Source organism: Otolemur garnettii, unplaced genomic scaffold (assembly GCF_000181295.1).
Source record: "Otolemur garnettii isolate 467f Iridium unplaced genomic scaffold, OtoGar3 scaffold00017, whole genome shotgun sequence".
NCBI lineage: Eukaryota > Metazoa > Chordata > Mammalia > Primates > Galagidae > Otolemur > Otolemur garnettii.
The window spans coordinates 27981486-27996377 of record NW_003852412.1 but is presented as its reverse complement, the minus strand read 5'-3'; the positions used below and the strand labels follow the sequence as shown (position 1 = coordinate 27996377).

General features: G+C 34.4%; 1 protein-coding gene across 1 annotated transcript in view; it reads right to left on the bottom strand.

The window, feature by feature from the left end:
- The window catches only part of SLF1 (SMC5-SMC6 complex localization factor 1), an 84795-nt gene that overhangs the window by 21478 nt on the left and 48425 nt on the right, over positions 1–14892 (bottom strand). Inside the window, exons 13-15 of the mRNA XM_003785981.3 lie at positions 13496–13627; positions 12805–12970; positions 3745–3892 (exon numbers count right to left, since the gene is read on the bottom strand). Of these exons, the coding sequence (XP_003786029.1) occupies positions 3745–3892; positions 12805–12970; positions 13496–13627 (446 nt within the window). The remainder of the gene's footprint in view (positions 1–3744; positions 3893–12804; positions 12971–13495; positions 13628–14892) is intronic.

Below are 14892 nucleotides of genomic sequence, written 5' to 3'. Positions count from 1 at the left end.
TGACTTCATAGATTCTGATTCCAACCAGTTTTTCTTCCTTTGTTCAGGAGCCTCTGACCAGGGTTGCTACCAGTCAGCCATCTTCCCAGAATCCCCCAATTACCTTAATTCTTGACAAAAAAATTACGCTAAACCAAAATTAACTTGATAGATCTGAATCTGACTAGTCCCGTAGTAATTAATTTTGTATTATAACTAGGAAACTAGTTATAATATCCAGTTAATAACCATAAATAAGATAGACCAATATTTTCACCTTGAAGATATGTAACAGCTAAATTATGACATATTTACTAATGACTTAGGAAAAGCAAAAGATAGTGAATGGGTTGAAAAATAACACAAAGAAATGCCTAACACACACATGCACAGAAAGGAGAAATATCCATATAGAAAAATAAATGAATAAAAAGAGGTGGCAAACAATGATTTTCAAATTTCTTTATCAAAATATAAATAAAAAGGACATGATTACAGCACCTAGTTCACTATGTTAAAATGTGATATTCTGCAAACTCCATAATAAAAAAACTTTAATTTTTGCATTAGTTATAGAAAAGCTACAGCTCTTACAGATAAACTACCTACTTGATTTCTGTCTCTTGACAAAGGTTAAACATCAAACTATACTAACAGAAAAAATTAAAAAGATACTTATTTGAACTATTTTTAGATATGTATGTTAAAAATTTTTAAATTGCCTATGTATAGCCTAATCTGAAGCCTAAGGAACCATCTGTGTATATGTTTTGAGACGGGTAAGGAAAGGCTTAAACATGATTTAACAGTGACATTAATTTAAATTTCATCTAAAGTTTCAGATGTGATCAAACACAGATCCTTGGGAGCAAAATAATCTGTCTGTCAGTAGGATTATAACGCTAACACTGAAGTTGAGTTTTAGCTCAAATCAGTCATAAGCTCAAACTTACAGGGTTTAAACTTGTTATGTAAAAATGGGGAGTAACACTGGATAACCATGCCTTTTTAAAGTCAAGGGAAATTCAGTAAAGAAAGCATTGAAGCTGATATATTACATGCAGAAGAATCCTACGAACACAACACGCATTGCTTCACACAATTGGCTAAAACTATAAAATGACTTATTTTCCTTAAAGGCAATTACTATGTGTTAGAAAGATATTACATATTGATAATACAGAGACTATATTGATAGAGACTATGTTGATAGTCTCTAAAGCCACTCTAATCCTGTATTGAGTCGCCAAACTCAAAGAAGTTTCATCATGGAAGGAAAACAGGGAATTCTATAAGGCAAATGTTTAGGTTTCATTCTAGCAAATAACATCCAAATTTTGCTGTTTTGAAAAGGATAAAAAACACTATACTACCCAGTAGGAATGTGGGAAGGAAATGATAAGAAAGGGTTCTGAAGGAAGACTGAATTAGAGCTAAGAAATGTTAAAAAATCAATGTTAAAAAGACAAAGGACAGCTAGTCCACAGAAGGACCAGTCATCACCCCCTCTACTCAATAAAAAAGAGAAAAAAAGGAAAGGAGATAAAATGCTTTAGATAAAAATCTTCTAACTTCTGTAATATAAAAAGAGACCTCTTTGCAGAGGGCATCATTGAATAAATCCTGAACCCAGTTATAACCTGAATCTCTCTTTGAATTATTAAAGTGATTGACAGCATATTCAAGAACTTTTTCTTTAAATAAAATCAAGATGATTTGAAAGATGTGTGCCAAAACAGAATATATATTAATATTAGACAGTGTAAAATATTGACATGTAAGTATATAAAAATAATCTTTAATAGGTGAGGACAACAAAGAAGCTCACTTGATTTAAAATCTGTTCATTTCAGCAATTTAGGATTACAGAAATAAGTAAAGGAAGGAAGGCAGGCAGGCAGGCAGGGAGGGAGGCAGACAGACTCTTCGCAAGTTGGCTATGAAGTTTGGGAATGTACATAAGGTCTTATGGAAGCCTCTTTCAGTCTGGAGACCCAAAAGAGTTGGGTAGAATTTTTCATAGGGTGAATACAGAAAAATGAGTTCTGTCATCACATTGCTTAAATAATATTTACTCTTTAACTCACTTATTTTAGGGGAAATTTTAAAATTAATGTAAATAATGGGGGGGGAGGAAGGCTGAGAAGATGATGCATAACCTCCTTTAATTACTCCATCCATGTTCATTTCTTTTTTTTATTAAATGATAGCTGTATACATTAATGCAAACATGGGGTACAGTGCAGTGTTTTCATATACATTTTGAAATACTTTCATCAAGCTGGTTCACATAAATTTCATGTCATTTGCATAGTCATTGTGTCAAAACATTTACATTCTAGTTCTAGAAAAGTTCACTTGTACCCTTGTTAGACAGAAATATAGGTGATCTTTCCGGTCAACTTCCCACCACCCAGCCACCCTTCTCCCCTCCGCTTCCCCACCCCCTCCCCATATTCTTCTTAGCAAAGTATCACAGGAATGGAAGAAAAAGTATCCAATGTACACAGCCCTTCTATGAAACTAATATATACTTCTCAAATGAAAGAAACAACTTAATTCTAGCCCATGTTCATTTCTTATTAGAGCACCAGATTCAGGAGAAAAAAAAATAGTAACACAAGCGGCTTTACAACATAAGTATTCTGATTCAGTGAATTTCATTTTTTAATACTGTCAAGTGTTCATAGAGGAAAAGCTCTGGCAACTGTTTACAGGTACAGATAGACAAGACCAGAGACTGAAAATGCTTTCTATTCAGCTTAAATGATCAGAAGTGTTAAAGGTACTGAGAACAGCTCTTATCATGTAAGATTCTAAAAACTATACATAAAAAAGTAAATCTATCTTTTTAATCAAAAGTGAATAAACTGATTTTAAATTTGTCTACTTAAATATTTACTTGTATAAGATGGACTCTCTATAAATTTTAGTTGTAGGAAGGTAAACATAATATTATATATAAATAGCAGAACCTCTGTAAGTTGACCAAGGGACAGTAATAAAATGGCCAACACACAGAGGTGGTCAGCATAAAGAACTAGGCCTACTGCAGTGATACACAGGGCACTATGAATGCTTTCAGATACACTGTGTAATGGTTCACTACTTCACTTCTAAGAAACACAATTGACAACGTCCTTCCTGATTCATCTGTGCAAGTTTCAACTTGCTTGCTTATCAGTGAAGTTGGGTGGGCTTCATTTGTTTCTATTTATGTGCATGCAGTTTATGTTTTTTGATTTTTATATCTCAAAACTTTCATAATGATTCATGTATGTACATGTGGTATATGTCCAGTCTATGAAAATTAGGTCAACTTAAGGAAGAGGTCAGTGTAGGGAGGTGGTCAGCTATGCAGGTTCTACTGTACAGAATAGTTTAATTACAGATAATATCTTCTGTCTTATCATCTACTATTTAATTTTTATGAAATCAGCAAAATAATATATTTGAATAATAAATATGTGGAAGGCTCTTGTAATGTTTAGAGAAAAATGAGAGTATAAAATTACACATACAGTATAAAAATACTTAGAATTACCAGAAAGACGCTAATTAGTTAACAGTGGTTATCTGTGTAGGAACATTATAGGTACCTTTTATCTTTACATTACCTCTGTGCTTCTATCTGGGTGTGTATCCGTAACTAAGAAAAACTTCAAATGAACATATGTTAAAAATCACAGACTGCTTAAAAGAAAGACAAAACTACTGTCTAGGTTTGGTCTAAGAAAAACAAAACACATACACACACTTACTTACCATCACATGAAAGAGAAATGTAACTTCCTAGGTCATCAGACATGTGTCGCATCACATTTCTCCCCATCTTAAGTCCAAGGAAGATCCAATAATCTATTGTCACTCCAAGAATTCCAGTCAGTAAGTAAGCCAACTCATGTTTGAAGACCTAACAGTAAGATGGAACAATATGATATATTTACAATTTTTTTTATCAGTGTTTGAGTATTTATTGAGAGGGAAAGCTTAGCTATTTCAAAATACAAGCTTTGCTAATGATAACAGGTATTCTTTAGAACCCAAACTAACATCCTGTCTCTCCATTCTCTCTCTTTCTCTACACACACACACACACACACACACACACTCACTCAAGATGAAAGAGTTGATAAAACGAACTTTCAAGGAGTTTAGGATGAATTTTTTATTTTATTTTATTTATTTTTTTAGAGACACAGTCTTTTTATTGCCCTTGGTAGAGTGCTGTGGTGTCATAGCTCACAACAACCTAGAGCTCTTGGGCTTAGGCGATTCTCTTGTTTCAGCCTCCTGAGTAGCTGGGACCACAGGCGCCTGCCACAACGCCCGGCTATTTTTTTGTTGCAGTTTGGCTGGGGCCGGGTTCCAACATGCCACACTCAGTATATGGGGCCGGTGCCCATCCTACCCACTGAGCCACAGGTGCCGCCTAGAATGAATTTTTTAAATAATTTTATCTAATGCTTTCATGTGCTTTAGTCAAGCAATAAGTCCATTAAAATGAGGAAATACCTGGTTTCTGTAGATAGTTAACAAGAACATATCACTATAAAAGATAGATTTTCCACCCTTACTATTTGTATACAGGGCTCTTTACATTTCTCTAAATGGCATCTCCAGAAAGACTTGAGACATACTATGAGTAACAGTTTTAGCAAAGAAGAATGTACATTTGTTACATGAACATAGACTCAAATTTTAATTATTAAATTATATCAAATACATATTACCTACTTTAGAGATGAAGATTAATTTTAAATATTATTTTACATCTATGATTATTAAATTCCTATAAGAAAGATAGTAAGACATAGGAATCTTGCATACAGTAAGTATGCTTTGTTCTACTTTTTAAAAATATTTCTCTATTTTCTTATAACTTTTTTTTTTTTTTGCAACAACTAGGTCACCAGTAAAAATGGCATATCTTTTTTTTTTTTTTTTTTTTTGGCGACAAGACTCCTGCACTGTTACCTAGGCTAGAGTGCAGTGGCCTTATCCTAGCATACTGCAGACTCCTAACTCCTGGGCTCAGGTGATCTTCCTACCTTAGGCTACTAAACTGCTTACCATTGCACCTGGCTAATTTTCCTACTTCTGGTAGAGACCAGGGTCTTGCGGTGTTGCTCAAGCTGGTTTTGAACTCCTGGCTTTAAGTGATCCTCCTATCTTGGCTTTCTGGAGGGTTTTAGGATTATAGTGTGGGCTATTGCACACAGCCTAAAAATAATTTCTCTAATACCTGAAGTTCACTATAAGCTATGCAAATAAAGAGGTATGAGAATGATATTCTAAAAACACCTTTGACTTCAGATATAAACACTTTTTCAAAAAAGACAAAACCCTTTCAAATTCCCATATTCTTATTACTTGTTGTTTAGGCATGTTGGATACATGAGAACCATCACTAAATTAACAGTTGGGTAGAAGGCACTTGAAGAGATTTATTAAACGTTACAGTATCCAAACAGATTATATCTCCTATGTTCTGCTATCATACTATGCCAAGTAGGGGATAAGTGGCAAATAAATACCTAGTACTTTGAACCCGCCCCCAACAAACATATTTCTTACAGGTATAGACAGTATTTCATGAGGACATCATGCCTTCTCTAACAGCTTTTTCTAGCTATTAGAAAATGATTACAAAATGAAAATTCTAATGTGGATTTGTTCCACTAACAGAGGGTCAAGAAGAATATCTCTCTGGTCTGCCAATCAGGAAAATCCAGAGTCAGAATCACTAGTCTTCTGTCGTCCTATCACACTCAAGGGCAACACACTCCCTCTGGCAGGGCTAGACATTAGAATCTGTGAGAGAGACCTTGAAGTGTGGGCCTGAAGGGAATTTTAAGCTTTGTGATTAGGGAAGTGCTGCCCTTCTGGTATCATCAGGGGACAAGGATAGACAGCCAGCTCTTCCCAGATCAGGACTTATCGGTGGACTCCAACATCACCTCTCTCCCACCGTGATTACAGGGTCAAATTTAAGGCCAGCAGGTATAGCCTTGTGGCATGAAGACCAGCAATAGGACTGGCCTTGTCAGCAGCACCTCCTTTGGTATGGTCTGAGCAGCTAGGGTTCAGTGCCAGTCTCCAGAGAATTTTGCAGAAAATCAACATTGCTTGTAAATGCAATGTGTAATTCAGGGGTATCCTTTCTTCCCTCTGTTGCACAATGGAAGAATAAGAGTTGTCCTGAGCCACACATTAAATACATGAGCACTAATGACAGGTGATTAGTCAAAAAAAAAAAAAAAAAGTCTCTGCATACTTTTCAGGATATCTGACACAATAGATAAGCAAAGAAAAGTCCTCATAAATCAACATGTAGTCCGTGGGCCACAGGCTGGACACCCCTGAGTTGTAGATAATCATTCTGAGGAAGTTCTGTTAATCTTTACTTCTCACTGTTCAAGTTATCAAGAGAATATAAAACAGAATAGTGAAAATGCATATTTAAACTAGCCAATTGATTATGTCTATATGCAGGCCACAAAATGTTCTTTCTGACATAACGTAGATCTGAATATCAGCAATGGCAGTCCTCAGAAAGGAAGCAAGAAATGGGTAAATTTGATTTCTGAAAGTATTCCCCATTCTCAAAGGGGAATACTTGTACATACCAAGATCTCTTGAGACCTACCAGGTTCTAAGACTCTGGGGTAGGGAAGAAGGATGTTAGCTCACAGAGTGAAGCCTCACATTAAACCACAATCCAAGACTCCATCAATTAAAAATAACATAAAATTAACCAGCTAGGACTTTCCTTCTTTCCTTATACAAATATATGTATACAGTTGGATACAATGGCTTGGGCCTATAATCCTAGCACTTTGAGAGACTGAGGCAGTAAGATTACTTTTGGCCAAGAGTTCAAAACCAGTCTGAGCAAGAATGAGACCCTGCCACTACAAGAAAAAGAAAAATCACACAGGTGTGGTAGTGGGCACCTGTAGTCCCAGCTACCAAGGAGGCAGAGGAAAGAGGATCATTTGAGCCTGGGAGTTTGAGGTTGCTTTGAGTTATGATGAAAGCACTGTAACCCAGCCTGGGTGACAGTGAGACCTTGTCTCAAAAAAAAAAAGTATAACATACACCTGAAATCACAATTAAATATTAATACTGTTTAATATTAAATTTACCTTGATATTAATGTTACTAAGAAGTTAGGGGTAGGATGTCTTACAGCGATTTTGAGGAATAACTGCTTCTTTACCACGATAAGAAAGATCCGACCGAAGTTATCTGTGTGTAAACATGCATACTACTACATAACCATAACAGTTAAGTTTTTATATAAAAAGATACTTTCAGATGAGGTTCTTGGATTCTTTTACTTTTACACTATGCTATTAACTATCACACCCATTATAACCATAGGGCCAACACTGTGCTATGGATTATACTCACTGCCATTTTAACAGCATAAAAACAATGCTATTTTTCCAGTAGAGTGAATATATATGCTTCATAGATAGATTAAGAAAATGGCAAATAGCAGGGTAAGGCAGAGCCTGCTTATAGCCCCAGTTAGTTGGGAGACTCAGGTAGAAGGACTGCTCCAGGCCAGGAATTCAAGGTTGCAGTACAGTATCACGGTGCTGGTGAGTAGCTATTGCACTCCAGCCTGGGCAACATAATGAGATCCTATCTCTTAAAAAACCAACCAACCAACCAACCAAACAAACAAGGAAAACAGCTTTCATGAAATTGAAGTAACTGTTAAAGCTGGAAAAAACAAAATGAGAAACCCAAGAACTAATGAAGAAATAAAACACATGATTTGCATATATAACATACATCTAACTTAGAATTCTTTCTAATATGTTAAACTTTATTACAAGGCATTCTGTCAGTATAGTTCTCTATTATCTGCCAGTACAGGTAACATCCAGTTTATTAACTTGGTCATCTTCCAAGGCTTAAATATTCTGTAACGCAGAACAAACTAGCATCTTAGCCTTATGACTCCCAGGTTAGAGATTTTCACAATATCCTACTGTACTCATGATAAATTATTCTGTTGGGGAAAAAATGCACATACTATGCCTCCTCCTCTTTGAAACACTAGCATCTTTATTTAAACTCCTTTTTTTTGTTTTTTTGAAACAGAGAGTCTCCCTCTGTTGCCCAGGCTAGAGTGCTGTGGCATCAATCTAGCTCACAGCAACCTCGAACTCCTTGGTTCAAGTGATCCTCCTGGTTTAGCCTCCCAAGTAGCTGGGACTATAGGTGCCCACCACAATGCATGGCTAACTTTCCTATTTTGGGTAGAGACAGGTCACTCTTGCCCAGGCTGGTCTCAAAGTCCTGAGCTCAAGTGATCCTCTTGCCTTAACCTCCCAAAGTGCTAGGATTTTATAGGCATGAGCTGCCATGCCCAGACTTAAACTCCTTAGTTTTCATTTTCTTATCTTTAAATACAAACTAGCTTCCATTTCTACCTATATTGTAAAATTATCTTTAAATAGTACTTAAAGATATCTCAAAGAAAAATGGGACTAGTAAAATCTGTACCTCTGACATAACCCCGACACAGCCCACCTCTGCTATTTGCTAAGGAAAGCCCAAAGCTTTCTCAGATTCATGACAATGAAATTCACTGCCATTGTGTCACTCTGCAATACTTGCTGATTGACACTGTGACAAAACAATATTAGCATAAACTGAGGACTTCTGTTTAACTAATGACTTAAATTGAATGCTTCAACTCAGCAAATCAAGAAACAAATGCTTTACAGTACAGAAAATGATGTCTGTGAACATGCATGGAATTCCTGAGACTGGGAACTGCCAAAAAGATTTAATTAACTATGAGAATGAATTCTCACTGAAAGGTAATACAATAAAAAGGCAGCTTTATATGAATTTAAACAATTCAAATGTTAAATATTAATCTAAAAACACTAAACCAGCTCTCATATTACAACTGATGCTACAATTTGCCACAGATTACTTCACAAATATGTTGCTTTTATTTATAAGTATGAACAAAAATATTCATGTTTAAGTATGTATAAATCTGTTAGTATTTACAACAGCATCTCTCAAGTAATTCCTTATTGCTGGTAATCCTTTGAAGTCTTAGTTTTATCATTTGTTTCACTTATAAATGAGCAATTTCATTTGTGTAATCAAATAAATGAAAAAAGATGTTTTATAATGAATAAATATTTTCTATCTTTAATGATTCTATTATATAATAAGTAAATATGTGGTAAAAGGGTCGATGATGATTTAAAAAGATGATGCCAGCTTTAGCTTACAAGTACTATACTCAATTGATAATGAGGTACAGCTATTAATTCTACATCAGTTGATTATTTTTAATTTTACACATTGGTAAAATCACACTTTTAGTTTCAGATACACGTATGAGAAAGTGCTGAGTCTACTGGTTATTGTCCTAAAATCAAATTACTGGATCACAAAATAGTCTGCCAATACTCAGGAGCAATCTTTTATTTCTAATGCTGATTTAGAAGACAAAACATTAAAGTAATTCTTTTTTGAAGTATGCCCCAGACATATGCTAAAGAGAATTTTTTAAAACCCAGGAAGGACTTCTGTTTTGGTAATGGAAGCCTAAGTAATTCAGATGAACCCTCTTTAAGGAAAGTGCACCTAAAACTTTTAGATAAAATATACAAAACATCTTCTGAAAATGAGACAGGATCTAGGAAAAGGTAAAAGCCAAGTGAGGTACCCAATGCTAGCTGACTTTATCCTCAGTACTTTTGCTGATTTTAGGGAAAGAGCAGTGAAAAGGAATGACAGTTGTAGGAGATTTGGAGAAAAGAGGTTTAAAAAAATCATTCATGACCTAAGCAATACCTATTCTCTAATAAGCTAAGACCCTCAAGGGCTTCACCCCCAGAGTAAGAGTGAATCAAGAGCAAATCTACATGTACACGAGGTCTGACAATTAAGTTTGTGAACTCATCTGAGAAAAAGTACTCTATGGACCTCACTGTTAAGTATCACAACAGTCACCTTGAAAATACTCCCCTCAGGAAGCTATGCACTAATGCCAACACCTAGTCCATCTTTTACACCGATTTTGGAACTCTTTTTATTGGTATGGTTATCAAAATGTCTTCTTTTCAATATTTTCTTTATCTTTTGGTAAAGAAAAAAGTCATTGGGGGCCAGATCAAGTGAGTTGAGAGGATACAGTTATTTCTTTACTGGCTAAAAATTCCCTCATAGACAGTGCTGTGTGAGCTGGTGCACTATTGTGAAGCAAGGGTTGTGAGTTGTTGGTGAAAAGTTCAGTGAAGATTTTCCTGTTTCTCTATGGATGCTTACTTGGTCTGCTATGGTTCTCATAGTCAGGTGATGATTCTGATGTACCATTTGACATATTTCTGCAGTGTTTTCATCAGTTCTGCTCACTGGCCACCTTGACCTCTCATTATCAGTGATGCTTTCTCTCCCCTCGGAAAAATGTTTAATCCATTTGTACACTGTCATTTTCTTCATGATATTATCTCTATGAACTTGGACTAACATGTCCCTGATTTCACTTACACTCTTGACAATTTTAACAAAAATTTAATGTTTGTTCATTGCACTAATTCAAGCTCTGACATTCTCGTGATGACACACAAAAACACACAGCAATAATGAACACCACTCAGCAAGACACCACCACACAATGACATGAACACAGCCTGTGAGACACTGATACACAGAGTTATAAAACCTTACTGAGTTGTATGTACACTGCTGCCAATGTAACTGCACAGTGGCAAGTTCACAAACTTAATTGCCAGATCTCACATGTAGCCCTCACTTCATTTGGACTATTCAGGGACCCTCAAATATACATTGGATTAGGGTAGCCCTTGACTAGCAGTGGACCCAGGCACTTGGCAGAAGTTGAACAAATTTTCTCTGATGAAAGATATTCTGGTCTTTGATAGATATTATTAGTAAAAGTATTTTTTCAAATACAATTTACAGCACATAGTAAATAAATAACAGGCAGAGAAAAGAAGATGCAAGAAAAAATTAAAAAAAACAGAGAAGGAAAATAGCAGAAACAGTAATAGAATAGAGCCACAAATGCCTAAGGTATGAAATAACAGACAAAGACTACAAAATAAATGTTAGTGCTGCATGAAAAGATACAAGAAAACCTTGAAAATGTGTAAGGCACTATAAACCACAAAAACATATCATAGCAGTTTGGAAGTAAAAAAGTCTAGAATTGGAAAAAGTATAAAAATTTAAAATGCAATGGCCATGTTATATGGGACACAGCTGAAAAGTGAACTGCTGAACTAAAAATTGGCTGAAAAAACCCTACAAAGAATGTTGAAAGTATAGAAAAATATCAAGAGATGAGAATATGAAGAGGAGGTGTAACATAAGATTAATTGGAATTAAAAAGTAGGGAACAGACAATGGATGTGAGGAAATATTTGAAGAGAAATTACAAAAAAAGCTATCTTAGGATAGGAAAGACTTTATGGCAGTTTGATACCAGAGTTCTCTCCTCAAACTACTGTTACTGACCCTGAAGAAAATATTACTCGGTTAGTAGTTATGAAGTCAGTTATGAATAATAAGCCAACTTCAGCATATATAAAGTAGAAACTATAACATGGGAAAATCCACAAAGTAGATTCTCAAGAGTTAGTTATACAGCCACAGAGTTGATACAAGGGGTAATAGAGAACAATACAAACTACAGAGAAAATGCATTCTGGTCCCTCATCTTTTACTGAATTTCACGGAAGTTCAGTAAATTTCAGAAAGCAGAAATCATATTGGGTACATTTTTAAACTATAATTCACTATTAGAAATTAACCAAAAAACCTCAATCATTTAGGAATTAATAAAGCCCTTTTAAAATCTCTTAGATGACAGGGGCAATCAAAATTGACAATAGAAAACACTGTGAAATTACCAGTAAGAGAACCCTAAAGTAATCAATCTATGGAATGAATCTTGAATTGTACCCCAAAGGTAATTTTTACTATGTGCATGTATCAGGAAAAAGGATCCAAACATTTGAAATGCAGAAGAATAAGTAAAAGGAAAGAATTTAAAAGAGAAGAGCAGAAACTAATGATGGAACACAAGAAAAGGAGACAATTAATCCCCAAGGGCAAATCATTTGAAAAGGAGAAAAGTGACTAATGTTTATTATGCACCTAAAATGTGTTTATGTTGCTATGAACTTTACATGTTTCATTATATTTAATTTTCCCAGTTTTCCTCCAGATAGATGATACACTAAAATTGCTAGGTATATATTAAAATTTCTTTTTTTAAATTTTTTTCTGCAGTATTATTTGGCCGGGGCTGGGTTTGGACCTGCCACCTCTGGCATATGGGGCAGGCGCCCTACTCCTTTGAGTTATAGGTGCAGCCCTAAAATTTCTGAAGACAGGCAAAATCTACTTATAAAGAAGTATTTCAGATAACTCTTAACACCCAGAAAGGTAGAGGTAGCTTTCAAAACAAGCAGAATTTTTTATTAGTATTACCCTCTACAATTATATGGATTGATTCAATTTTTTATCAGAGGTTCCTCATAAATCAAAATGTACAAAATTAAAAAATCTGAAATGGTAAAGTAACTAAAGATTTAATAGCAGTAATAATCATATAAATATCCCTAGCTACTATATCCAAATGTGAAATGATGAAAGATATTCTACCTAAAACTAAACAGAAAATAATGACATATTTGAGTTCATTTTTTTTTTTTCAAGTAATTCAAAGAACAAAGAGAAGGGGGGAAAGGTATAAAATTCAAAGTACTTTTTCCATAGACCACTACTCATGTATAAATTAATCCTACTTACATCGTTAGACTTGCATTTTTCTTTGTGAGAATATATAGTCCATTCCAAAAGCATATTTACTGGTTTGGTCAAAAGCGCAGAGGTTTCATTTCCTGACCAAAAGATTTCAAGAAGAATTGCCTTTCCTGTTATTTTTACATTCTGAGAATCTGACCAGTCATACAACCTAATAAAAATATGAACAAAAAGTATATTTTATGCCACTTTGATCATGACATGTATTAGGCATGACTGTTGTCAAAAAAAAAAATACAGTAATTTTTGCATAAAGAAAGAATATAAAGATTGTAACGATTATAATAAAGGACAAAATATAAAAATGGCCTTAGTTCAAAAAAATTAGAAACAATGTACACATAGTAATCTATCTTAAGTTTACAGCATGAAAAAAAGTATATTATAATTTAGTACAGCTTTTTACTTAAGCATTCAATTACCAAACAATTAAAAAAAATCTAAATCTGTAAAAAAGAAAACACTCTGACATATGTAATGTGTAGGGTGAATTAAGGGAAACAAAGAAGAGCACTGCCACTTAAAAATGTGTCTGGAAATATATTTTAAAAATAAACCTATTTTTAAAACAAAAAGAAGTCGACTTTTGAGAAATATGTATATAAATGATTATAGAATGGTACATAAAAACAACAGAAATATTGAAGAATGCTTTCTGTGTGTGATTAAAACTTACTTGTGACTCAGGTGCTGTACTTCACTCTCAATTAGATTAAAGAAGAATCTGAGCAGCGTCAGGTGGAGTGCCTTAGAGCCAATAATATTTTCTGAAATTTTATGACAAAAACTTTCATTGAAAAGGCAAGACCTGAAAAACATAAACATACAAGCAAAGCAATGAATAAATTCTGAACAAAATATTTTTTAGAATACTGTTGAAATTAAAAATTTTCTTCAACAAAATAAAAGCAAGGTCTACAAAATTTTATGAATATATTTTCTTCCCTTAAAAACTTAACACTGTCAAATATCTTATGACTATTCAATGTTACTAATATAGATCTAATTTCTCTATTGTTTAATGATTGTAATATTAACAATTAACAAGTACTCTCTTTTGCTGATAAGAACAAATTATGAATTTCATTAAGTACTTTTGATCAAAATGACCTCTCAAACAAGTCATAATCCTTTTTTTTCTTATTTAAGAGAATTTTCTTTTTCATTATTTAGTAAGTGAAGGTCATTTAGGAATATATAGAGCTATAAAAATTCATTATTTTGTTTTGTTTTTTCTATAGCAGTCACTTCCAATAGAATTTTCTGTGATAATGGATAATATATTTACTGGAGATCTGAAACGTGGCTTGTGTACCTGAGGACCTGAACTTTTAATTACTTAATAAAATTTAAATATATCTAGTCTCACAACAGTGGCTCATACTTGTAATCCCAGCCCTTTGGGAGGTATTGAGGCTGGGAGCTCAAGACCAGTCTAGGCACATAGCAAGACTACCTCTCTAAAAAGAAATAAAAATCTTAGTCAACCATAGGAATGCTGTGTCCTGGCTATCTGTGAAGTTGAGGCGGGAGGATCATTTGAGCCCAGGAGTTTGAGGTTGCAGCGAACTATGACCGGGTCACTAAATAAAAATAGTTCCATGTGGCTAGCGGCTACTGGGTCAGACAGCAGAGTTCTATAGTACATTTCCAAAGAAAACATAAGACTACTCAAAACTCTAAGACTTACAGAGAAAGAGTCTATGTACTCTCTTAACTTTCTTATCAATTATATTAACAATGTACTTATAACTTTCTAGCTTTGTCTTCACTTTGTCTTCTTTGTGAATGCCACATTCTTAGATTAAGATGTTCCACAGCAGCTATTAAACTTAGTAATTTATTTAATATTCAAATTTGTTCTGTAAAATTCCCTACCCCCATATATTTAGTCTATCTGAAAACCAACATCGACTAAATAAAGTTTTTTTCTTTATTTTGAAATGAAACCTGAACATTTCTATTTATTAAAAAGTCTAAGTTATGGTGGTACCTGTGGCTCAGTGAGTAGGGTGCTGGCCCCATATACCAAGGGTGATGTGTTCAAACCCCGTCCCGGCCAAACTGCAACAA